General features: G+C 44.0%; 1 protein-coding gene across 2 annotated transcripts; it reads right to left on the bottom strand.

The window, feature by feature from the left end:
- Positions 1-3,005: 3,005 nt before the first annotated feature.
- Positions 3,006-25,248, bottom strand: TBX18 (T-box transcription factor 18). 2 transcript variants are annotated; one of them, XM_086608217.1, is made up of 9 exons: positions 24,519-24,828; positions 24,350-24,370; positions 23,509-23,692; positions 21,824-21,925; positions 18,749-18,920; positions 12,163-12,330; positions 10,936-11,000; positions 5,910-6,004; positions 3,006-3,730 (listed from the first exon to the last, which is right to left on the bottom strand). In XM_086608217.1, exons 1-9 carry the CDS (start codon positions 24,826-24,828, stop codon positions 3,006-3,008), a joined length of 1,842 nt encoding a protein of 613 aa, XP_086464343.1. The 2 variants fall into 2 exon arrangements, with proteins under 2 accessions (XP_086464343.1, XP_086464342.1); XM_086608216.1 differs by lacking the exon at positions 24,350-24,370 and having other exon boundaries at positions 24,552-25,248.
- Between the last annotated feature and the right edge of the window lie 1,201 nt (positions 25,249-26,449).

The raw sequence follows: 26,449 nt of genomic DNA, 5'->3' as shown, positions 1-26,449 counted from the left end.
TAAAAGGCCCAAGCCTCTTAATTTTCCAAATGTAGTAAAAAGTGTTTGAATACACACTTTAATATATTTTCTGTGGCATTTTTGTAAAATACAGATATATAATTATAGATATAATGCATATATAGCATTTACTATATTGATAAAAAGCTAGTCTTTTCACAATGACACACCAGTAAGTATTTACAATATGATTCAAATTTTAAGGAATAAATGTTTCAAATAATATTGTGTGGTTATATGATAAGAATAATTTGAGGAAAAATCAGAGACCAGTCTAAAAAATTCCCAGATGATAAAGTACATACTCTTGCCAGGAGCACCTCCATGGACATCCATGCACAACCCTTTTTCTTCCCCTTGTGGGAACATGCATGATTTAGCCCTTCCACATTTCTACCTAGTTACAGCCCTTAAGATGACATGGATAATTATCTTTAACCTTTTTCAAGTACAGATTAATTGTATCGTTCTTCCCATTTAAAGATTTGTCCAACTGCAACATTTCAAAGTTTTGGCTAGAGCAGGAATTACTATACACAAGTTCCTTGTTAATTTAAACCAACAGAGCTATGACAACTTACACAATTGAAAATTTGTCCATCTTCTACACATCTTAGAATCATTTCACCAATTGTTAGGGTGAGGGTTTTGAACAGTGTTTTTAGCATTGCAGGTCTTTTCTAGGTGGTCTGCCTCAAAGAACACTGCAATGCCAGAACCAGTGACAGACCTGAAGTACACAAATGCTCTTTGTCATCCTCATATATGAACCCCACCTAGCCATTCCTCTGTAATGTACTGTCCACAGTATATTAGATGTAAAGATGATTTTCATCTTTAATGTACTGTCACCAGTTACTGTGAGGCAGAGAAGCGCTTTTATCACATTTTAGAGAAGAAAAAAAAATTAGATATGGAAAAGCTGAGTGCATTGCCCAAGGTCACTTGGGAAGTTCGTGACAGCAAAGAAGCAAACCCACATCTCCTCAACTGCAGGCTGATCCTCTTGTCTTTCCAGCTTTGAATGAGAACTTTCTAGGTGTGTTCTTTAACATGAACACATACATAACTAATAGAAATAAAGCCTTCTCCAGGCGTGGGCTTAAAGACTGCTGTGGTTTCTCTTCCATTTCCAAGTAAGAAGACGACATAGCAAGAGGGCTATTTCTGCATGCGTTATCTCCAACTCACTGAAGAAATACCAGCTGGAACGAGTCTTTCTTGAAGTGGGAGCAGTTAAGCCCCCTGTTTGCCAGAAAAGTCGTAGGAACTCTTGAGAAACACAACAATCCGAAAAATCTAACAGAGAAAAACAGAAAATCTGAAAGGCCTTATTCTCCCTCAATGCTGACCAGGCAAGCATTTTCAGCCACATTCGTACCCACTTTATAATGCCCTTCCATCACCTGCACAACATGAAGGAGGCTCAGCGTACTGCCAAAGGCAACCCATTCTCTCAAGCATTAAAATTGGTTCTACTCCTCCACAGTTCAGCTCCGACAGGTGGACAGCTGAGAGGCAGCTTTTGCAGCACCGGGGCTGTGCAGAGGCAGGCAAGGGCAGAAATTTCACCACCACAAGTGTCTCCCTGTGTCCTTGTCACTCTGGAGAAGCCCGGTCAGGAGCAGGCTGTGATCTGTGTTCTTACGAGTGCCACGTAAAATCAGAGCTGGGAAGGAAGGGAACCTCTCTGATTCCAGGGCAAAAACTAACTGAGAAACAGAGCAGCAGTAACCTCATGATAGAAAGGAATAAGAAGAAGGATGGCTCCCTGGAGAGAGGGACACAGGCTGTAGATGTCATGCTGGAGCACTGGAGTAAACTATTTGAGGAATTTTGCCTATTGTAATCCTGGTCCCAGTTTGGCTGTTACAGGGAGGCAGCTATCACAAAGTTCTGCATCCAGCAACACTTGTGGGCAAACTGGGTCATCTGCCTAACTGCTATAGGCGATGTAGTTTTGAGATATTGAGGAAGGAGGACTTTTTGCCCTTATTGAAAAAAAAAAAACAACCAAAACAACAAAACAAAACAAAACACAACACTCACACAAAAGGGTAAAACCAATAACGGAATTTCTCATCCTGCTCGCTTTTCATTTTTTTCTAAATCAAACCTGCATTTTCCTTTTAAAAAGTAAAAGTACAAAAACAAAGATACATTAGAATATCCTACTGTCCAGTAAATGTCTTATACGTGATATTTATGGAGGAAAAAAAAATGCATCAAGCCCTTTCTTTCACAAAAATGAAGCACTCCAAAGTTCCTTCTGTACCAAGGAACGCCGCTTCTTCTGCTGTTGGTTTAAATTACTCCTATCACCACAATTTGAATATGCATTATTTGTCTTCAAATACCTAATCATAAATCTAGACCAATGCTGGAAAAAAAAAATCCTAGTAAGAATGCTGTACCGTTGATAAGCTAAAAACAGCATATCATGAGAAGGCAAACTAATCTTTCCGTTTACTTTGTAAATGATCCATTAGCTAAACTTCTATTTTGGGCTGGATGCTTGATGCTTAACACTTAAAGGTCCAAATACTCTTCACATCCCTTATAACAGAGAATAAACTTGTAAAACATCTTTGGTGCATCAGCTTATCATTGTATGAATGTTTTAAAGAAACTCACTAGTACTATGGGAAATGTAAGTGGGCTTGTTTGTGTTGTTTAATACTCCAAGTGTCATTTCATTCTTTAAAGGGGTTAGAACAGAGGAGGGGGAAAGGGGAGGAAGTCTTACTTAATTTGTTGCATATGTCCCAACGTGTTATACAACTAAGTGTATTATACCAGAAAACTAAAGCAGTCTGCGCCGCAACAAACTCTGTGTAACTCAAAATAGGAGAACAATCTGGCCACAAGCAAGTAAAAAATTCAGTGAAACTTCCTCTCATATTATATATACACACACTTTACAAGCTACATCGAGTGTCCTTTCATATTCCAAAAGAAATACATTGTAGACACCAAACATACTGTACTTTTGCTTAAAGGCTTCATCAAACCATATGTGCAGACACTTGAGAAGATGAGAGTGTTAAGCTTCCTAGGGTCCTAGAGTCAAAGAAATTCTGCTGCCCCCCACTGCTAAGTAAGTGCACTCCTTCCACAGGGGGCAACATCTGCCGATCCGTCATGGTTCCACTTGGCGAGGACCCCAAGAAACTTCCTTGGGAAGAAACAATTTTCTCAGGACTGGCAGCCAGTTTAGGGGATGTGGAAAAGTTATATCCATAGAGTGCACAGGGACTGTGCAGTCTAAACGTGTTGTAGGAGCCTTGGTGGGTTTGATTAGTGGTGAAGGCATTGCTGGATGGGGATGGCATGATGTACTGGAGCTGCGGAGACATCCCTGAAATCTGCATCGACAAGCCAGTCTGTGGGCAGCTGAACGCATCCCCATCGTTGCCACTCATAGACATATTCACAGTTGTGCTACTCGACACACCGACATAGGAGGGAGTCCTCGGGGGTGCAAACGTCTCACTGGTTTGGTTTGTGAGCCTGTTGTAGGTTTCAGCCAGAGAAGTGCTGTATCTGTTCAGGGTCAAGCCTGAGCGGGCACAAGCTGTGTAGTCAGCCGGAGCAAGGCTACAGAGCTGGCTAGTGTTGGGACTGAGGTGGAAGGCTGGAGAGGAGCAAGGGGAACCCGGTAAAAGGTGAGGATGGGTAGATGGCACTCCACTGCCAGATCCCTGGAGTAAAGTAGAGGAACCTGCATTCCCTGGAAGAGAATATTACAGCATCAGAAGCATGTTGGGGAAGGTTCAATTCCTAGGTGACAGACAGATCAAGACCTTTGCCTTTTATAATAACCCTTGACATGAAAAACTATGCAAATTACTTCAAAAAATACTGTACCAATGTGTGAAAGGGTGTGTGTGTGGCACATTCATATTTTTAAAGAGAGATAACCTCTCCAAGGAAGAGAATACCAGTTTTGCTTTTGCAACCATCACTCAATACTTAAGAGCTCCCACCCAAAAGGTTAACTGCTCTTTACTTGACACTGGAAGGAAACTGCACGGCAGCTAAGGAATTACCATACCATCCTTCTTTTCCTAAGAAGGAAATTGCATGGTAGCCAAGTGAGTACCATATCACAGGAAGCCTTCTTCAAAATGAAAAATTCTGTGTCGTCTAAGCTTTTGCTACACTCGAGCGCGTTTCAAGCTCCCTGTGCCCGACTGTCACTGTCAGGGCACCAGCTAAGGGACCAGCTCCTTGGCTTATATCATAGAGGCTCCCACGGTTCAACAGCTTCAGTAAAGTTCACAACCTCAGAACAAAAAACTTCCAACTTCAAATTAAAAAACTTGAGAGCAAAACTTCAGAACAACTTCAGGAAAAGCGTAGGCTGAGTACTGTGCACGGCTGCTTCATTTCTTGAATGGGTAGGTGGAGGTTTAGGTTTGCAGCAAACTGTTCACCAGCTGTTCATTTACTGATATCAGAACTTTTTACATGACAAATACCAGCACTGAATGCTCCTAAAAACGCGCTGCTTGCTACAGGTGAAGCCTTTTCTCAGGACTGAAAGTTTCCCAGCTGCAAGAAACGCTTCCTTTTCTTAGAGATTGCATCTACCCGAAAAATGAGCATAGAAAAACTGATCTGGGCCTTTCGAAGTCTCCCAGGCCAAAGGCACTTAACACAGAAGACTCTCCTGTTGGTGAATCACATTAACAATCAAGCAGCTTGATGCTGCAGAGATCCTCTGAACATCAACAAGCTCCTTAACCTCAGGCAACAGCAGAAAAAGAAGCGGGAAGTTCATGGCAGTAGCTCCCCTGCTCTCAAACAGTGCAACATACACAAACAGGGCAATACAGCAGCATTGCATTTCAGTCTTACCCAGTCTGACCAACTGGCTTCTCATTAACGACCCTTTCCATAAGAAACATCTCCCACTTGCATCCTCCAACCCAAAGCTTTGCCAGCCCTCAGCCAACCTATCTGTGACTTGGCACAAAAACTCCTTTTTAATTGCCCACATCAGGCATTGATGCTCAAGATTTCTCAAACAACTGGGCTAAGGAGAAGTTGATAAAAGTTGTTTCTGTGTATTTCCGTATTTTCTAGGGTTTTGGCCTGAAGACACTTAATGATTCTCGAGTATATTATTAAGAAAGCAGGAAATGTGAAGAATCAGGGGCAATATGTCTGATTTAGTTGGGAAATGGCTGCAAGATTTTCTATGTGCCTGGAGTTCTTTGGAAATAAATGAACTCAGAAAAGAGCACAGAGACTCCCCTCTCTGTTGAAACAGGCCATTTAAATACCTCTCTTTCCTTACAGCACTATCCGTATGATGAGGAAAGTGGGAGCCAAGAGGTTATGGACTGGGGAGCAGGAAAAAGCAAAATGGAGCGGAGGTCCATTTTTTCAAGCTCTAGTATGCAGATAAAGTTTGTCAGGACATTTAATGCACAATTTTTAGGTCCTTAAGAATCACGGAGGCTTTCCAAGGTGGAAACTCAATTAAGCTTGCCACTATTGATTCATTACTTAAAGGACGTTTCTTGTCTCATTCCTTTTTCTTCTCTTAAACGCACAAGTAATTCCTACATTGGAGTTTGGATGTATACAGTCAAAGTCATCTACAAATGATCTCTGCCTTGTGTATCTAGCCAGAGCATAATACCAAGAAATAGGTTATTCCATCCCTAAATAACTGGCATCTTCTTCCACATGAGAGCTGATTTATCTTTACGATCTAAGATTTTTACTACCACAGTAGTTAAGCTAGCATTAGTTTTCCAACTTAAAATAACTCTGATGAGAGGTGATGGCCTGCACTGGGGTTGGTTCGTTGCTTTATTCCTAGATTTTTGTTAATGATGATGGGTGAAGCTTTATCTTTATGCATCTTTGTTTTGAAAGAATATAAAGAAGATCATTACCTTGTTTGGGTATCCCAGGTATATCTTCAAATGTAAGTGTCCTCAGCGAAGGTCTCCAGAAGGCATAAGACTCTACCAGAGCTTCCAGTCCCATTCTATTTAGAAAAAAAACAACACGACATCATGAAAGAACGCTGTATTTTGCCACGTTTCTCTGGATACCTTGCTCAGTAAAACATAGAAATTAGTAACATTTCAGGTTCATTTTTAAGTGATTTTGCTTTTTAGAAAAGATCCTTGCATCCTCATCCATGAGATCCCTGTGATCTGCAGCCACTGGGCTGGCAGCACGCAAAGAGTTTCCCAGTTCCACAAGTCTGATGCTCCATTTCAGTTTCGGCTTTTTCAGGGGTTAGGGGTAGACTCGACTAAAATGACACTACATGTTTTCCTAGCACAACATTCCCTTAACAGCAACTACTTTAACTGCCAGAGGGAGTGTCTCCCTATTTCTGCTTAGAACAAAGGTGATCCACTGGAAACTTTTATTAAAACAGGATTCACAGTCCTTATTGATGAGTTGGAAAAACCACACTTACCACACGAGCAAGGCATGGATGTACAGACCTTTTGCTACTAAAACGTATAAAGCAATGCTGCATCTTTAGAAACTAAAAATCTTCCATCATTTTCTTTCAACAGTGCCATGACAAAACAGAAATAATCCGGTAGACAATCATGGCAGACAATATTTAGAAGAATCTCTATTTTCTGAAGGTAAAGGCTCATTTGTTTTCTGACAGAATTTTAGGAATAAGGCATCTCAGAGGTATAATTTTGCTGTTATTTTTGGCTGCTGGGCCCCAAAGGCCTGTTAAGTGTCAGCATCAGGCACGCACCAAATACAAGTGCTTGCCTTAGAGCAGCAACACTCTGTAAACTCAAATTATGCAAATAGCCCAATCTGAAGCTACCAACATACTGCTGCTTCCCCATTGCATTTCCAGCAGGATCACAAACATATTTCAGGAAACAGTTATAAGGTATTTATTAGCTGAACCTGGACTAAAAAGATAGCCTTCTTTTTCTCCAGTAATGGTGAATTTTCATTTCTAGTTAAAGTGGAGATAAAAGCCACCTCCTGGAGGAGTGCAGCCAAGGTGATAATTTATACAAGATGCCTTCGAACAATTTCCACATTTTATCACCACCCTAATTTACGCTATCAAATGGCCAAGTTTATTTAACAAAACAGTTATGTTTTTTCCTGAAGTATTTAAAGGGAAAAATTCTGGTTCTTTCCTGAGTAAAAGTTTTTATAGGGTCAAACTTAAGGCCTAACCGAAGAATGAAACTATTCTCAGCACATAAATTCTGTTGCACTTTGCAAATGCACAGGGAATGCTTTTAAAAGGTGGAGCTACTGATTTCTGTAAAATAGCCTGTGGGACTGAACAGGAATGACCTGAAAGGGAGTATTTTTAATTAAACAGAATTATTGCATGTAGCAGTGCAGAGTAAGATAGCTGCAATAATTAAAGCAATGTTGAAAAGTTGGATATAATGGTATCACAGTATTTTTTTTATACTTTTGTTGCAGACTAAAATGCCTCGGTGATAAATACACAGCTAGAACAATGAAGATTACAAAATCTTAACATTTTATTTCAGTATTTAGTGACAGAGTAAATTAATAATCAACTGAGTAAACTAGTAATTTAAATTTAAAAAAAAAAATTCCTTGACAATCAAAAATCTGAGCTGCATTCCCAAGTATATTTATTGGGTACCACAGAGCCTATTGAAGAAACCAGCAATATTGACTTCAGTAAACCAAGGTCAATTTGCAACAGACAAGAGTTTGCAGAGTCACTTCTGTAACGACAGTAAAAGCAAAAGTAACGACAGCGCTTATACAGAGGCGGGCCCTTCCTACAGGACTGGCCTCCTAATCCATTTCAATAAACTGTAACTGTCGTTCTATTAAAATCTCCTGCTTTTTTTTCTAATGCCTGATCCAAACTTATTCCTAGCAGAAAACAAACAAACAAACAAACAAAACAACAACAACAACAAACAACCACCTCCCTGGACAGCCCCAGTCCAACCACTGGATGTGCATGGTTGCAGATGCAGTGCTCTTACTGCTCCTACATCATCCCTGGGTAACACCAGGGCTGTCCCACCACATTAAATCCAGTTCAAGACTAGTTTCTGAATGATCCTTTCCTCTGTTTTCAAGGGTATCTTCTCTTGTTTCATAGAACATTATGGAACAAATTCTAACTCCCCTTAAACTCAGAAAATTCAGAGGAGTCAGGGTTTCACCCTTTTTAAGTGGCTCCTTGGTACTTGTTTTATCACTCTGCAAAAAGCATGCGCTGCCTACAGAGAGCTGTCACACAGGGCATGTGCGGCAACTATTTTCTTTCCCAAGTACACACACCATGTTTGGTTTCTTTGGTCACTGCGTTTATCTGGGAAGTTACTGTTCACTTAATTTCAAACTAGAAGGCTGCAAAGGAGGACAAAACTCTATTTATGCTCGTGCCTGGGGCATCCTCTCCAGGCCCCAGGACAGAGCATGGTCAATTCTTTCTTGCTGGAAGACAAAAATCTTAGAGAGCACCAAATGCAGAGTGCAAACTGAAGAGATGTTTACAGTGAATTCCTGTAAATCTTTATAACCACCCCACCCTCTCTATAACCGTTCATCTCCTAAAAACTACTCATTGTTGTCCAGTCTCAGCACTCAGGAGGTGGTGGGTAACAGCCAACATGGCTTCACCAAAGGCAGATCGTGCCTGACCAACTTGGTGGCCTTTTATGATGGGGTGACAGCATCGGTGGACAAGGGTCGACCAACGGATATCATCTACCTGGACTTGTGCAAAGCTTTTGACACTGTCCCGCACAACATTCTTCTCTCTAAACTAGAGAGGCATGGGTTTGAAGGATGGACCACTCGGTGGATAAGGAATTGGCTCAATGGCCGCACTCAGAGAGTAGTGGTCAACGGCTCAATGTCCAAGTGGAGACCGGTCACGAGTGGCGTCCCTCAGGGGTCCGTGTTGGGCCCGGCCCTCTTCAACATCTTTGTCGGTGACGTGGACAGTGGCATGGAGTGCACCCTCAGCAAGTTCGCCGATGACACCAAGCTGTGTGGTGCTGTCGACACGCTGGAAGGGAGGGATGCCATCCAGAGGGACCTCGACAGGCTGGAGAGGTGGGCCCATACCAACCTCATGAAGTTCAACCAGGCCAAATGCAAGGTCCTACATCCGGGTCGTGGCAATCCCAGGCACAAATACAGACTGGGCGGAGAATGGATCGAGAGCAGCCCTGAGGAGAAGGACTTGGGAGTACTGGTGGACGAGAAGCTCAATATGAGCCGGCAATGTGCTCTTGCGGCCCAGAAGGCCAGCCGCGTCCTGGGCTGCATCAAGAGGAGCGTGGCCAGTAGGTCGAGAGAGGTGATTCTTCCCCTCTACTCTGCCCTCGTGAGACCTCACTTGGAGTACTGCGTCCAGTTCTGGAGCCCCCAACATAAGAAGGACATGGACCAGTTGGAGAGAGTCCAGAGGAGGGCCACGAAGATGATAAGAGGGCTGGAGCACCTTTCCTATGAGGACAGGCTGAAAGAGTTGGGGCTGTTCAGCCTGGAGAAGAGGAGGCTCCGGGGTGACCTTATAGCGGTCTTCCAGTACCTCAAGGGGGCCTACAGGAAAGATGGGGAGAGGCTGTTCAGGAGGGCCTGTTGTGATAGGACAAGGGGTAATGGTTTTAAAATAGAGGGAGGTAGATTCAGATTGGATATTAGGAAAAAATTTTTTACCATGAGAGTTGTAGAACACTGGAACAGGTTGCCCAGAGAGGTGGTGGATGCTCCATCCCTGGAGACGTTCAAGGCCAGGTTGGACGAGGCCCTGAGCAACCTGATCTAGTTGGAGATATCCCTGTTCCTTGCAGGGGGGTTGGACTAGATGACCTTTGAAGGTCCCTTCCAGCCCTAACCATTCTATGATTCTATGATTCTATGATTTATGTAACTCAGGTGGAAGCACAAAACAGGCTTTAACACTGTAGCCTGTGCTAAAATAGAAGCTCAATAAAGGAACTACCAAAAGATACCCTCTGAGCTTTCCTAGCAGCATAGTCTGCTCCCTTCCCTGCAAGGCTAGGTCATAAATATAGCAGCTGTAGACACCAAACGCAATGTGGTCACTGGAACTGATGTATAATATGCACCACAATTAAGCTGCTTTTTTTAGCTGAAATAGTTTAACATACAATTCATAACAGGCTTAAGCATTTTGCATTAAACAGTCTTTGGATAAAATACCTCATCAGTACTGGCAGCAGGGACTAGACCCAAGTCTCCACTTTGTACTACTCAGATTCCCCATTGCTATTTTGAAAGATTCATGGATCAAGAGAGAACAAGCAATAAATCAGTCCAACCGCAACAGAGGAAGTGGAAACCAGGCTCCTTTCAAGGTCATCTATAGCCTAGCAGGAAAGGCATTCACCTAGGAAGTGGATTTAAAACTCCTTAGGCCAAAAAGACTCTTGAGCACAGGTCTCCCACCTCCTAGGCAAGTTTACTAAACACAAGGTTACTGTGAGAGGCGACTTAGCTTCTCCCCCTTTAAGAGAAAACAACGAGCCATTCATCCATACTAAATGCCACTTACATGCAAGAAAACCTGGGCTTACATCTTGACACTAGTATCTGCAATTTGTGTCTCCAGCCAGGAGAAAGACATTTCAGAAGCAGCCTGAAATCCAGACCTGAGTGAGTATGCATTAATTCCATTCGCAGCCTTCACAGTATGCCATCGTTTCCACTGAAAGGAAACTTGAGCACATGAGTCAAACCATGTGCCAACCCATTCTTGACTTACACGGTCAGAGGAGTAGGAATGGGAGCCCACCACAGAGAACAGCACTGGGAAACCTAAGTCCTCCCTCAGGGAGTCTGAGTCCTCAGACTAATCTGTCTGTAAATACAGGTATTCCCCTCTACCAGCCTTCACAAACCCGTTCCGTCAGCAGTAACAAGCCCACCTCCTTCCCCAACACCTACCTGTTACGTCCCGAATCTCTAAACCCTTTGGCGAAAGGATTCCTATCAATCTTGAGACGAGTTATCTGTGAAGATGATTAAAGAAATTATTACCTGCGAATTCAGCTAAGTAACACAGAAAGCCACTATCCTGACAGAATTAAGCTGACAGTGGAGTAGAAATATCTTCACATTTGCATAGTTTAAGATGGTTGTCCTGAAACACAGCAAAATAACGGCCAGCCTTCTGATCATTATTTTTGCAAATCCCAAGAGAAGCTAATAGGTATTTAACGCTACCAAATGGCAGGTTAGAACTCCCGAGAAAAATCTTCTGGCAAATGTCATTCTTCACCTAAGAGAGTACACTGCCTAACTGCAATAAAATTTAAATTAAATTTTATTTCTGTACAGGCCAAGAAGGAAATGTGAAAAGAGAGATTATCTCTAGGCTATTATCCTCCATAAAAAAAACAGCAAACCCCCTCCCAAATACTTATAGTTTATTTAAATAAAAGGTATTAGGCACCAAATAATTACATTTCAATATTTACATGGCTCTCCTGCACTTCTCTTTGTAAAGATAGCGAGACCTATATAATTTCCCCAAATATAGGTGCAATAACTTACGTGGAATGAATGAAAAGTCACAACACTAACTATGGTGTCACTATGTATGTTAATACTTAAACAAGTAGAAATAAGAGCCAAACACTGCAGTCATGCAACCTGCAGTTTACTTGTGACTCTGAATGCATGCACCCAGATAAATTGCAGTTAATTATATACGCTGAATGCAGTTAATGAAAATGGCTGCAACTTTCTTCAGACTTCAGCTTTTCTGTTAAAGTCCTGGGAGTTTTGAAATCACCAAAAAATTCTATGCAGACACGTATCTACACTTAAGGTACAAAAACACCTTTAAAAATTAGACTGCTCTTTGCCTTGTGCTTTGATGCTGTATTTGTAATTAAGACATCATTAATGATGCTAATTAGACTGTGTGATCTCCATAATAAGAATGACTTTTTACACGCAGCATCTAGCCCTCATGGCCTGAAGTCTCAGCTACAGCCTTCAGGCGCTGCTGCAATGCTACTAAGTGAAAGCTACTTGTAATACGAAAAAGAGTTTAGACAATGCTCTTTAATAAGCGCTATAATAGAAGCATCCACTTTTCTCCTATCTCTCATCTCCCTGGTCTACTCTGAAAAGTCTGTAAAGCGTTAGGCAGAAAGCCCAAGTTACCTGTTGGTTTTGGTACGCTGTGACAGTAGTAAAAACTGTCTCTGGAAAGGAGAAGGCTTTCACCCCTTCTCCTGAAGGGATAGGCTTGACAGGGGACAGATCATCTCCACAGTCTTTTCGGATGACATGGACACGAGGCTGATATTTATGCATAGAGTGAAGGATAATCTATGCAGTCATGAAAGGAAAAAGATAACATTTATTAGAAAGGACACCCTGCTGTTTCAGGACTAATAACTTTTTGGAACTGATTATGGTATGTGTTTACCATGCCACTTACTGGAAATCAAATGTTTTCCTTAACCTCTGAAGGTTCCTATTACAGTAGTCTAATCCCTGTGCATTTATGTTATTGCCAACCCTAAGCATTTAAAAATTACGACTCAGGAGCTCCAAATTCAGAGACTGGCTCAATTGAGACTGGCTCAAAAAAAAAAAAAAAAAAAGTGAAGTCCTGGTCCCACTGGAATTGGGAAAGTTTTGTCACTTTTTTCCACTGGAGGCTGGATTTGATCTAACAGGATTAACAGTAGCAGCATTTGCCTTTTGTTTTCGGAACCTTTGGGATATGCTTGGAGCAATTTTTCTCCTGGTATCCCGAAGGATGGACACGTATCTTGTTTTGAATGCAAGCTGAGACTCTTACACTCTGGAGAAGTAGAAACTTAAGAGTAAAATAATATTGAAATCCAAAACGCTGAAGTGTTAATAACCCTACACTTATAATACAGACAATGAATATCATACCCAAACTCCTCTCAGTATAAAAAAGCTCAATTAAGAATAAAGTATAAACAAGAAGTATACAAACTCATAGTGCATAAAATTAAACACAAAAAATACCTCTTGGTATTGTATTGCTTCCAAATTTTACAGGAGATTTAAAATATAGAATTTTCCCTCTATTTTACTCCACTTCAGCTAACCACTACTAAAATAGAAGATTTCAAGAAAAAAAAAATAATTGGAAGCTCAACTATTATTGTTGGAAGGCCTAAGAAATTAGTAACTCAATAAATAAATAGTCCTGTGGCTACTGGCCTGTGGAACCCCTAATCAACATTCAGGGGAAGCTTTTTAATTTCCTGCTCCTCGAGTAGCCTTAGAATGTGCATGTGCTCAGGCGCTCAACAGAGCCCCTATGCCAGACACCGTGGAAGTTCATTCATCCAAATGACACAGAGGAGATTACATTCATTTGGATAAAACTAGAGTTTGGCTAGTTTAATACACTTGGTCCTGGCCAGATGACATGACCCTGTTTTGGATAAGCCAAGTTTCTGGATAATCAGGGGTTTTATTAGCCTGTAAGTAAGGTTTTGCAATGACACCACGGGCTCCAATTAATTTGTTCAGGGAGTGCTCTATGGATGTTCTCATATGAAGCCTTTTCCCAGTTTCTGAAATCTTGCACAGAGCAAGATTTTTATCATCCAAATGCATATTCTCTTTTACAACGCTCCTTTCAGTTCTCTGCTGGCAAAGATCTACAAAATGAAAATGCAGAGAGGACAGCACATTTCCAACCCGGCTTTCCTGTGAACATCCAGCGACACCAGGGGAGATACTGGTGCAACTGGAAAAAAAGTAACCAAGGAAAGCTCTGTTTTGCTGCTCAAACCCATTCCTGTTCTGTGCCTTGCCACTTGCCTGGGTGCCACTGAGTGTGCCGTGTTCGGCTCCCACCGAGATTACTTCACCCCATCAGCTCTGTGGTGCAAGCTACCGCTTCCCTACACGATGGACTTGACTGTAGGCAAGGATAATCCAGGCAGATATGTAACAGGGCAAGTGAAGTCACGGCAGCACGGAGATGACCACCTCTCATCCTTATCTGGGTGGCTATTACAGCTAAACAGATCCTTGTCATCCCTTAAGAGCAACCTGGCTTGGCTCTGTGCTATACTGAAATTTCCGGCGCTGACACACTGTTTAGAGAACCTATAGTAGGAAGAAGTATTTTTTTCTTGATTTTGTACCGTGCCTTGTACAACGGGATCTTTGTTAATGAGCAGGACTCTGAATTCTAAATAAATAACACCTAACTGCAGAGTCCTGGTGAATTAAAGAGCAACACTACGAAGATAGGACATAAAAGGAGAGGGAGATGCAATACCCACTCTGAAAACCGTTTAGTTCTATTATTCTAAGCATCACCTAAAAGAAAAGGCTAAGGAAAAGGAGATTACAGCTTTTCATTTTGCATCTCTGGCACTTTTAACAGCACAAATGGGATCTAACACTTTACCTGCAGAAGCAGCAACTTTCCCTTCATACTCTTAAAAGCCAACAATAAAAAAACCCAACCACAACAAACCCCACTAAATGTCAAACACGAACTGGCATCAATTTCAACTCACAGTTGAAGAGCCTGCCTCTCTCTACAAAACCCTCACAAGGCACGACCAGAACGCTCTGTGGGGGAATAAAATACAAAACTGGGATTACCTTAGGAACACGTTTTTTGAGAGATGCAGCCATGATGAGACCCTGAGCTTGGGTACCGCCGTGGCACAAACATCATAGCCAGGGCGAGCGAGAGCCCAATTCTCTTTCACGGAGGAGATACCAATCCTCCGGCAGCTCAGCAGCACGCAGGTTACCCAGTCACCTCCCCACCACTGGCACAGTCCTCAGCTTCATGCTGTTTTCACCAAAAATCCTCCTTCATCCTCCCTGCAAAGCCCAGGCTTTCTGCAGTCAGGGAGGTGTGTGAGGCCGAGAAGCGTGCATTCCCTCTTCACAAAGACAAAAAACTGCAAGTGCAAATGCTGATGTTTCCCAGCTTTTCATTGTGACAAAAACATCTAACTACCCATTGAGCGTAAGCAGAGCTCGCTACTTGGAGCCAAGTCTGGGCAGAGTAAGTCCGCCTCTGCTTCCAGCCTCACCCCACTTTCAAATGGGGGAAAAAAAATACCCAGCCACCAAGGAACAATTAACACGCTAACAGCCTCATTTTCACTAAAAGTTAAAAGATGTCCCTCTGCATCAAAAAATATTCAGTTGAAAAGCTCAGAAAATAGCATAAAAAATACTGACTTTTAACTTCTACTGAAATTCAGATTAAAAACTGCAAATAGAAATATCAGTCAAATCTAACCAGCCGGAGGGAAAGACTGCTTTTACAATGCAGCATTCACCCCACAGATGAGAGAAGGCTGAGAGGCACTACCAAAGAGCACCCAGACCGCACTCTTCTCATTGTCAACTCCAAAATGCAGGTTTACTTTTCCTTACCATCACAACTCAGGTGACAAGGCCCTGAGCAACCTGATCTAGTTGGAGATATCCCTGTTCCTTGCAGGGGGGTTGGACTAGATGACCTTCGAAGGTCCCTTCCAGCCCTAACCATTCTATGATTCTATGATTCTATGAAAGACACCAATGCCACAGTACATGTCTTAATGATGCCATCAGGCCTTAATGCCTCTATAAGCACATAACTTTTCCAAAGTAAGGACTCCCTTTTGAGATCAAAAACACACAAGGAAAGCATATCCTTACAAATTTTGCTTGATCTCCTCAGCCTGCAAGTGGAACCCGTGTATCAGAGAGTGTCCTACGTGCAGATGTATTTCAAAATCTCTCCACAGAACAGTGCTATAATATTATGTCATCGCAAACTCCCACTCGAAACACTGATGAAAACAGCAGCAGGCAGCAAGGAGCCCGGAAAGCATTCGAGCAGCGAAGCAAAGTTGTCTTAGAGATGGCTGATCTCCTTTCACAAGAAGCTAATTCCAGGCCAAGGCGATGCAAAGGGAGCTGGCTGCCATGAGCTACTACCACAACACAAAATACTGCACAGGAACACCACCTTAGCCTCTGTTTGCAAACACTGTCCCCCTTCCCACAGCCGTGGGTCGCTTCTCTCACCGGCTCTGAGAGTTAATACTCTACAATAGGGAACAGGGCTCTGGGTTGGTCTCATGGGAGCTCGCTACCGCAACGCCTGCAAGATCAAAACCTAGCCCTGGGAGTTTAGCGCCAAAACTCTGCAAAAGCTGACACCTCTGAGGAGCACGAGAAGAATAAAGGAACAATTTCCACAAGGATTAAAGTCCCAGAACCAGACAGCATGGAAAGCACATGCAAAGAGCAACAGCTAAAGCCCAACACTGCCTGAACTACCGGAGGAGCGATGGCAGAGTATAGAGACCACACCAAAGTTTCTCTGAGCTGTTCTGCCTAAGCAGGAGGGGAAAAAAAAATAATTTCTAATAATCTAAAATATACCCCATCTCCCATACAAGAGCGGGAGAGTCAGAACACTTCATGTAAAAACAAATATACAAGGGACAGTACAGCGTTGACCCCTAGCTCTTCTAATCCCCCATCCCTCCCCTGCCACCCTCTTGAGAAAAACGGTTCCTTCCTGCTTATGAGAAACAATTGTTTTTTATATTCATCACAAAATATGATTCTTCGTTTTCCATTATTGCTGGAGGCATTCAGAGGCTACATAGCTTTTTCAATACAGCATTCCACACTACCATAGCTTTAAAAGAAAAAATGTACCCATTGGAAGAGACACTTTTTCTGCTTTCTGCTTTTGCCTTTTCTGGTAATTATGAATGACATGTTTGCAATTTCCCAGATTTGAGAAATATGAAATTATTTTGCAGTCATCCTTCTTTTGTCCTTTTATTTTAATACTTAAATTTCCATTTTGAGGAGGAGGGGCACTGCCGTAGCACTGAATCAGTTCAATGTGTCTCAAATCACTGTGCTAGGGCTTTGCTTCACTAGTTTCCAAATCGAAACACTTAACTAAAGACCAGAAAATTTATATCCCCCTACATTATGAATAATGGTGTGCTGTGTACACTACACAGGTTTCAGTTCAGAACAAAAACAAAGCTAAGATCTGGGATGGAAAAATACAGTAACACAGTTCTCTACATAGCTGAGACTTTATCACAGGGCAGTTTGCGACTGCAAGTGCACGGGCGGACCACGGTACCCACGTATCGCCCCTCTGAAACGAGGGAGTACAAAAACCAGCTGGCCTGCTCTCTCTTGGAAAAGCGACATTTTACCCATTCGCATCCGCTTCACTTGTTAACGCCCTTATCATAGACCCAGAGCTTCGAGAAGGCAACTCCCACTCGAGCAGAGTCACAAATACAGGCACGCTGAGGGAACTAAAGGAACTACGTGTGCTAGCCTTAACTCAAACGGACACTGCCGAATGAGACCCATAACTGCAATTCTGGAAAGAAGCGACATCAAACGCCTTTCTGACAAGCCTGAAGAAAAGCACTGCTAACTTAAGAGATGTGATTACCCCCACATTCTTTCTAAGGAAGAGCACGGTAAGATTCTGAATAGTACTATACGAAAGGGAGGCTTTTTATTCCCGTCATCACGTTCGCTAGCTCAGTCCAGCCAGTCTCCTATATTCTGGCATCCGTAACATAAAAGCTGTAGCTCTTCCACAATTTTACCAGAGTCTCATGTTAATCTCCTTTGCAAACACGAACGGGGAAAAAAAATCCCATGCTTAAACTTGGAGTACGTCTTGACAAAATACCTGTCACAGAATTACAACTATACTGAAAGAAGCACATAGTATCCTTGTACTCTGTGCTGGGTACGTTTTCTTTCACTCCCTTCCGTGAAGGAGCAAGTATCCTGCTTAATACATCGGGCTACGCTAAGGACAAAGGAATCCACATCCTGTCTCAAAACTTGCCTCCAACATCTTAAAACTCTACCACTTGGAACTCGATGCTCCTTCTGAAAGGAAGCCAACACTTGCCATTTATTACGGGATTTTGCAAAATTAAAGACTTCACCCTGACTAAAAACAATTCTCATTTTTTAACTATTTCCTAAGGTGTCAAGTAAAACTATTTCAGGGATTGCCGGAAAGATACTGGCTTCCATCTGTCACGTTTCAACAGTTTTGAAGAGAAAAGGAAATATTGACATAACACATTTTGTCACATTAGATAATGTCATAACTAAACAATTTAGAACTTGCAAACAGAACACTCATACTGCATACGTCTTCGCCAGCTTTTTCAGAAGTAATGAGCCTCAGCTGTGAAAGGGTCTTGCTTCATAAGGTATGTAATAAATCATTATCAGAGCGAACCCAGCTCCCATGTTGTTCGTTTTTGACTGCAATTATTAACACCTCATGGGATTTCACACAAATGTTTAGGTTAAGAAAATAGTTAAGTGTATTTTTATTCACATGAAGTTATTACACACTATTAATGTTTCTTCTAGCCACTTGTGAATTTAAGCGTCCTTTTTGATCGAGCAGGAGTTGCGAGTAACACACTCGGTGGGAAAACATGAGAGCAGTTCTGCCCCTTCGTATTAGGCAAGTTAGCCTTGTAAAGTCTTACTTTGCAGAAGGAGTTCTGTTTTTGAGGGAGGAGTAAAACAGCAGGCTCTAATAAGCAGTTAATTATTGGAGCAGAAAGTAAGCAGATTTTAGATCTGGACGGTAAAGTTCCAAAACAGCTTTGAAAAGTCAAGCCTATTTCTGGCATCCTGCAGCTGTACACCAGAGTCTTTCAGGGCTGAGCAATGTGCCTACATATAATACCACGGAAGAGCAAGTACTCACATGCCCTTGGTCGTCCAGCTCATTATTGGTAAGCTTCAGTTTGTCGAAGCTGATCACTTGTCTCATCCACGTCTCCCCGGAGGCGGGTGAATCGGGGTGAATATAAACACGAGGTGGTACCGGGGAGTCAGCATTACCAGCCACCATCCACTTGGAGCTATGATAAACATACCTATAAAGAGAAAACAAATACCTATAACCACAAACCCCAAAATAATTTATCAGACCCATTCAGTATTAATAAATTAGGGCTCATGCATACAGCAAGAACCCACCAACATGAAAGGGTAATAAATAAAAGTTGTTTGGTTTTTTTCAAATCCTAGTTCTGGTACCTGCAAAAGTAAGGTTAAAAGCCATGCTTTGATCTAACCTTAGTCTTCCTAAAATCAGTAACAATCTTAACACTAGGCTCCACACTGAGCTTTAAGCTGGTGCCAGTTCATCGATTGCGACAGCTCTGCTTTGAATAGGCATCAGCAAACAGGGAAGAATCTGGTCCTTCATTTATCAAAATGAGTAGTAATTCCATATTTGGAAGATTTAACATGTTGAGTCTAATATAAGAGTCTATAAATAAAGCTATTGAAGGGAAAGAACACTATGATTGGGAAAAATAATGAAACTCTATCAAACTATGCTCTTGCTATTTCTGCAAGACCATACTAATTGTCTTGAATAAACGCAGAAAGGCTTAAAAATTAAAAAACACAGCCCATATTTCATTTGATAGGCCAATGCTGACAAAGTCTTTTTCTAATAAAAATAGTGCCCGCTTTGGTAGAAAACTTATTTTGAAAGCAGACACTTCACAGGACAATTTAAAAAGCACTACTTGAAAACGTCAAGGTATTTTTTTCAAGTACAGTAAGATTCCAGTAATTCAGCTATATTTTTTAATAAAAGCAAGAAAGATTTTATCAAATCATATGTTCATACAATTCAGTTCCTTATTAGAAAAAGACAAAGAACATAATCAGAAATGGAAACAAAATGATCCAATTCATGCTTCGCTCTGTACAGTTCATATCCAGCTGTAAAACTTAAGACCTAGAACAGTCGCGAAATTCTCTCCTGGAGACAAATTCTCAACCCCAGATCACACAATCAACTGCAGTAACATTTTTCATTTATTTTATATTTGTTGGTTTATAATAAATACATGTTTTCCCTACAGAAGTAAATAAAGTCATAAATACACATAAAGTATTTTGAGCAACAGCTTAAGCTTCCAAGTGTTTACAAAAAGGTCCAATTTTGCTAGAAATTTAGACCTAGATGTAATTTTCTTCATTTCCATGTAGTTTTGCTATTTGCTATGGTAGCTAAAGACTAGGCTCCATGTGACTGATGTTGTGTCTTTCAAATATGAAGATGTGCAAGACAGTTTGTAAAGCCACATCAACAGCCAAAGTTGAATTAAGTCAGCAATAAAAAAAAAATCATAGATTGCACAGGAAAGAACGCAAAGTGACATCAAGTAAAACATTAATATGAAGCAGGAAGGTTAAAAAGCGTGGTACTAATACCTCATTTCAGAAATTTACGTTTGCCAACTAAGAAAATACTGCCCTTGATACAACTTTTCTTAAGTTACTTCAGTTATCTGGGCACCACATATCACACACTGGGCAGCTAGTGCGACTCAGTATGACTGTATTTATTTTACATGAAATGAGGTTTAAACAACTCATAGTCAATCTAAATATTTTTAATTTTTAATATTAATATTTTTATTCAATTTGGAATAATTACCTCACATTTTCTATGAATTAAGGAATTACTGAGACCTTCTAGGAATTACATGCTTAGTTTGATAAGTAAATGCACACATGCAGCACTAAGCAAGAAAGGGCTTTCGTATGAGCTGCACTGGTCCAAAGAAAAAAACCATTTTTACTCTATGGTATAGTCAGAAGAGTCTCCCCTAAGTGTACGCACTGGACATCCTCAGCACTCGTATCTGCACCTTGCTGAAAAATACCGTGTTAAAAAAATCTAAAACGGTCCGAAGAAATGTCTTATACACCACATGAGAAAAGGACGAAATTGCAGTCAATGAGGTAAGGACACGAAAAAACATAGGGCAGTGTTTGCTTAGGAAACAAGGCAGCATTCCTGCAGAACCAACCTTTTAGTCTTAGTCTGAAATACTCCTAGTTCTATAATTAAATCTGCAGCGGTTTTTCCTACATTACATTAAGTATAGGGTTGAAACAATCAAACCAGCAATTGGTAAGGACCCAATCCTGCCTCCACTGAATTACTTGGCCAGGCTCCTCTTGGCTACTACAGAGCACGGGATTGCATCTGTAAAGCAAGAGCTACAAAACGTCTACAACTCACAATAGTAACTAACTGCTGCGGGCCCAATCCTGCGAACGCTTCTACAGGACCAGTGGTTTCAGCAGAGTCAAATTAGCTCCCTCGAAACATGACTGCCCTTGAAAGAGTGAGAGTTTCAGCACATAATTCCTACTCTTATATGTTCAAAGAACAACTACTTTTGGTCCTCACATTATTCTTCACACAATAATGCCACTAATTCTTTAAAAAACAGTAATAAGAAACATTACCCTTTGTGAATCCAAGCAACCAAATACCTGAGTGATAAACAGCTTTTAAATTAAATGATATAACCAATTTGAAGCATGACCAAGGAAGCTTATATGCCATTAAATCAGACCTCAATGCTATTAATGTCATTAATGTTAACGCCATTTAGCACCAGAAAAACGTGCATTTTCATATTTATTTGTTAATAATTCCCACTGACATGATGAGGAACAAAATATGATAACACTTCCTGACCGCACTAGAACTGAGCTCTCTGAGCATCTGCCCCACAGTAGATACATGACATGAGGCAAATGTATAAAAAGCTTCAACAGGATTTTTAGCTGGTTTTGCATACTTGGCACAATTTTTTTTTTTAATGCACTGTGATGAAAACAGGAATCTAGAGGAGAGTTAAACACGACCTTCTGCTAATTTATATAGTGTTAATGTTTTCTTCCAATAGCCAAGCTCCCTACGGCTTGCATCATATGTTTTTTTGCCTTAAATTCACCATACCTGTATCTTTTGTTATCCACTGGCACGATATCCATAGCAATATAATACTGCTGATGTGGGTCTAAACCTGAGATCTTCACTCTCATTGCGGGAAACATCCGCCTGAACATGGAAAGAGAGAGGTCATTTTTAATATGAAACAGACCCGGGAACGGTTGTTTAGGAAAAGTAACCGGTTCGTGGGATTTTTCTCGTTCTTCCTTCCAGCCTACAGAGTCCTTTCGGACGATTATAGTTACATAGCCATGAAATGGCCCATTCGATATGTCAAAACAGATTTCTAAAGTGCATTTACTCGAACAATGCTTCGTATGTTTTGGGATACGCTTTGGGAGCACAGCTATTACCACATCATTTCAACTTTATTGTTGGACAGTAAATCATTTGGCTTTGAGACTTGACTTTAGCAGGACACGCATTTAAAGTCCCTTTTGAGATATTAGCTAGAAATCTATTTCTGGAGATGTGCAAAACACCACCTCCACCCAGGAGGACCAATACTTACAGAAATGGAAATTGCCACTGAAGTCTCAACTGACAGCAGCAAATGGTGCACCAGTTCTGGAGCAGCAAACGAGAAAGCTAAAGCCACGGTGATAGGACTCTAACACCGCACGGATGCAGTTATAAAAGCCAATGTGCCATGCTGAAACCCAACAATATGGTCTTTATTGAGACGGGACTTCCTGTCTGCGACTTACTAAAGGTGAAGTGCAAGAGCTACTCTGCCTTTGAAAGGTATAGTAAAACTTCTTTATTGAAAGCAGAAACGAATCTACTACCAGGTAATTTCTTAAAAAAAAAAAAAAAAAAAAAATCCAAACAAAACCCAAACGTTCACGATTTAGAGCCTTCTGCGGAGAAAATGGAGTAATTAACCGATGCGGTGGTTTTAACATAAAAACGGATTTCTTAGCTCACGTTTGGGATGCCTTTTATCAAGAAAGTTCATTCTTGAAGCTTAAAACAAACAAACAAACAAAAAAGTCCTGGTGACGAGCTGACTGCAAGCTAATGAAAGGTACTTTTCCGTATTTCCTAAGCCTGAAAGCCATTCCAGTTTAATTAGTATGTGCTGCTGTTGTTAAATATATATCTAACAAAATAAATCAATTAAAAGTCGTTACTGGAAAGAAAAATCCTATCTCCGTTATTTCTGAACAAGCAGGAGGGCAAAGCTGACTGCGGTTAACTAGTTTTCACTGTTATTTCAGTGCACCTGTAAGATAAAACAGAAACTCCCCGACTGGACTCTCTTTAGGACAAATGTTGCTTTGTGCTGTTTAAGGCTGCGTTTCAATCATTAATAAAGCCCCTCTGAAAACGTGGAAGGTAGCATATGGATCCAATAAAATATGTTTTTGTAATTTCTAATAAGTTCAGATACTTTTATACTAGCCAGGTTTTCGCCATGTGTATCCACTGGAAAGGGGAAAAGTTTCCCCTCAGAAGGACACCGCGCTCCCAGACCTCGCCCTAATGAACAGGAAACCCGAAACGCCACATGCTCCCGTGCCCATCTGAAATTATCGCCATCTACCTGCCTCGTAAATCTGGGGGGTTCCCCCCGCTTTTCGCCGGCTTTGATGCCCTCCCCCCCCCCCCCGCCCGGGCGCTGCCCGCCGCTCCCCCGGCCCGCCGCGCCCGGGGCAGAGCCCGGCGGCGGCCCCGCGGCTGCCCGTTACCTTCCCGCCTTGGTGATGATCATCTCGGTGCCGATCTCGTGGAAGCGCTTCCAGAGCTCGGCGCCCTGCAGGTCCACCCGCGGCGCCTGAGGCGTGGGCAGCGGCGAGCCGGGCCTCGAGCCCTTGAGGGAGCCGCCGGGGGAGGCGGGCGGGGAGGCCGCCAGGAAGCCCTCCTCGCAGCCGCCTGTGGAGAGAGCGGAGGAAGCGAGAGGGGCCGGGGGAGCGCGGACCTCCCGACCGGGGGGCGCTCCCTCAGCCCGACTTGGGCCCCGCCGACCCGCCGGGGTGACCGGGCTGCGCAGGGCGCGGGCCCGGGCCGCGGCCTTGCGCGCCGGGACGGGGCGGGGGGTGACCCGAGTGCCTGTCCGCCGCGCTGGGACGTCCGGGCGGCGAGAGGGGCGCCGAGGCGCCAGGCTCGGCTCCCCGACGCGGCAGCCAGCGGCGGGCCGGACCGAGCCAGGCGTGCGGCGCCCCCGGCCCGGGCCGAAGCGGGCGGCGGCGGGTCGGTGGTGCGAGGCCGGCGGCACATTTCGTTTGGGCGCGTTTAGCGTGACCGCCGCCGGCCGCAGCCTTCGGCCCCCGCGGCGCGAAAACGCACTCGCGTCCCTATACAATGAATTACAGACATATATATATGTGTGTGCTGTATATATATAGTCATAGCTACAGATACGCTTCTAGCAGCACACAAATGCCTTGTATAAGCGCTTTCCCCCCTCCTCGAAAACAAGCCCCCAGCTGTTGCTCCACCGCGCTGCCGCACCGACAACCCCGCCGCAGCCGCCCCGCGTCGCCGGCCGGGGCCCGGTCCGCTGTCCCGGGAAGCGCCGCGGGTTTTAACCGGCAGCGCCGGCGGGGAGGTGGAGGGGGATGCCCATGCAGCGTGGAAGGACAGAAGGAATAACGGGGAAGCAGGGTGCCGGCTGCCGCTGGGGCGGAGGGGAGCCGGAGCCCAGCCGGAGGAGCGGGCCTCCCGCCCCGCCGTCACGGCCAGAGGCGGGCGCGGGCAGCGGCGCGGCGGCGGGTCGCGGGGCGGCACTCACCGGCGGGGGCGCGGGCGGCGCAGCCCAGCTCCATGTCGCCGCAGGTCCTGCCGCCGGCGGCGGCGGCGGGGGAGCTCTTGGCGCAGCAGCCGCTGCCCCCTTCGTCCTCCGCCGCCTCGTCCTCGCCGCCCAGCTTCCGCCGCTTGGGCTGCCGCGGCGGCGGCGGCGGCTGCTGCTGCTGCTGCTGCTTCTCGGCCCCGATGAGCGCCTCCACGGAGAAGGCGTGAGCCTTGAGGCTCATGGTGGTGCCGGGCGAGGACCGCCGCTTGTCGGCCATGCCCGCCCCTCTACAGCCCGCGCATCCAGGCGCGCCGCGGCCGCCGGCACCGGCACCCGCGCCCGGCCCGCCGCGCCGGCCGCCCTCCCGTCCTCCCGACCGCGCAGGCAAGGGGCTGGGGCTTTTCCTCGCCTTTCTTTTTAAATCCGCGTTATCAGCCAAGTTTTTTTCTTTTTTTGAGGGGGGGGTTGGTTTTGGTTTTTTTTTAAAGAGAAAAAAAAAATCTATTCCTTTTTGCAGATGCGCTCCTTCTTGCCCCCTCCTCCTCCTCCTCCACGTTCTGCCCCGTCTGATGGGCCAGGCAGGACTGACATGGGTAACAAACGCTCTGCGGACACAAATTAGGGCTTGTAATTGAAATTTGTTGCCTTGATCTGTCAGCACTTCCAGGCAGGAGACCGGTGGGAAGAACTCGCTCATTAGTGTCACTGCGGCGGCGGGGGCAGGGCGGAGCCGCGGGGCGGGGGCTACCACGGCCCGGACGCCCGCAGCCCAATCAGCGCCGTTCCGGCCCCGCCGCCCCGGCCCCGGCCCCGCCGCCCTACCGGGAGGCCCCCGCCGCGGCGGCCGAGGAGCGGGGGCGGGGAAGGCCGCTCCGCCGTCCCGCACCAGCGCTCGCCCCGGGCCCCGCCGCGCCGCGCCCAGGCTGAAGCAGCCCCGCGTCCCCCGGCCCACGGCAGATGTACCCCGCAATAAACGTTAATGAGACACACACACACCCCCCATCCCCTTCGCATCTCCCCCCGCGGGGACCGGGCTGGCCGGGAGCCTCAGCTCCCTCCGAAACGCAGAGGGAAGGGGAGCTCTGCCGGGGCTCTGTGTTTCACTCGGGAAAACCGTTCGGACTTAAAAAAAAAAATGACGTTGCGCCCTTTCTTGCTGCTAGAGATTAGTAATTATCAGTGTTATTAAGCTGCTGCACTCGGAGGTTCATCGTTGTCGTTGAAACACTGGCCGCAGAGGGGTTTCAGCGCAGCATCCGTAGCCTCCTTCAAACCCAACCCATTAGGCACTGAAGCTGCAATAAAAAGAGGATTAAACCGAACCCTGTATGAACATCGGTGCATCCAGCCGCAGCAACTTTGATAATAACCATATTCAGGTGCATAGAATAGTTACGGGGAAAATATTTTCGTATCTTTCCAGTGAGTAAAACTATGAAAAAGTTACAGATTTGGAGGCAGATACTCTTGTCTTTGCATGCCCAGGGGAATGAAAAAGCTATTGAGATTTTTGTCGTGTTTTCTTTTCTTTTTTTCCCTCTTGTTGGGAAATATTTTTTTCCTTTTTTTTTTTTTTCCCCCGCAGAATTAAATGGGGTGACATGCTTCGTTGAAGGAAACACAACAGAATCTTCCTTCTGTAAAAAATCATGGGGCAAATCTCACGGTTTCGGGGAATAGGATCTCGCTGTTTCACTTCGCTGTTTTAGGCAACAGAGAGAAAAATTGGTAGTGTGGTTCGTGTGCGTTACAGTCTCGGAGGTCTTGTTCGGGCCGTCGAGTGGCACAGCTGAGATTTCTGATCGTAATCTAAAAAGGAAATAGCTGCCATTTAGGAGACGTAACCGTTTCCACTACAGCATTTTACCTATCCCTGAAATGCAAATTTAACCCTAATT

This window comes from Tauraco erythrolophus, chromosome 2 (assembly GCF_009769465.1).
Source record: "Tauraco erythrolophus isolate bTauEry1 chromosome 2, bTauEry1.pri, whole genome shotgun sequence".
Lineage (NCBI taxonomy): Eukaryota > Metazoa > Chordata > Aves > Musophagiformes > Musophagidae > Tauraco > Tauraco erythrolophus.
This window is presented reverse-complemented; position numbering and strand designations above follow the sequence as displayed.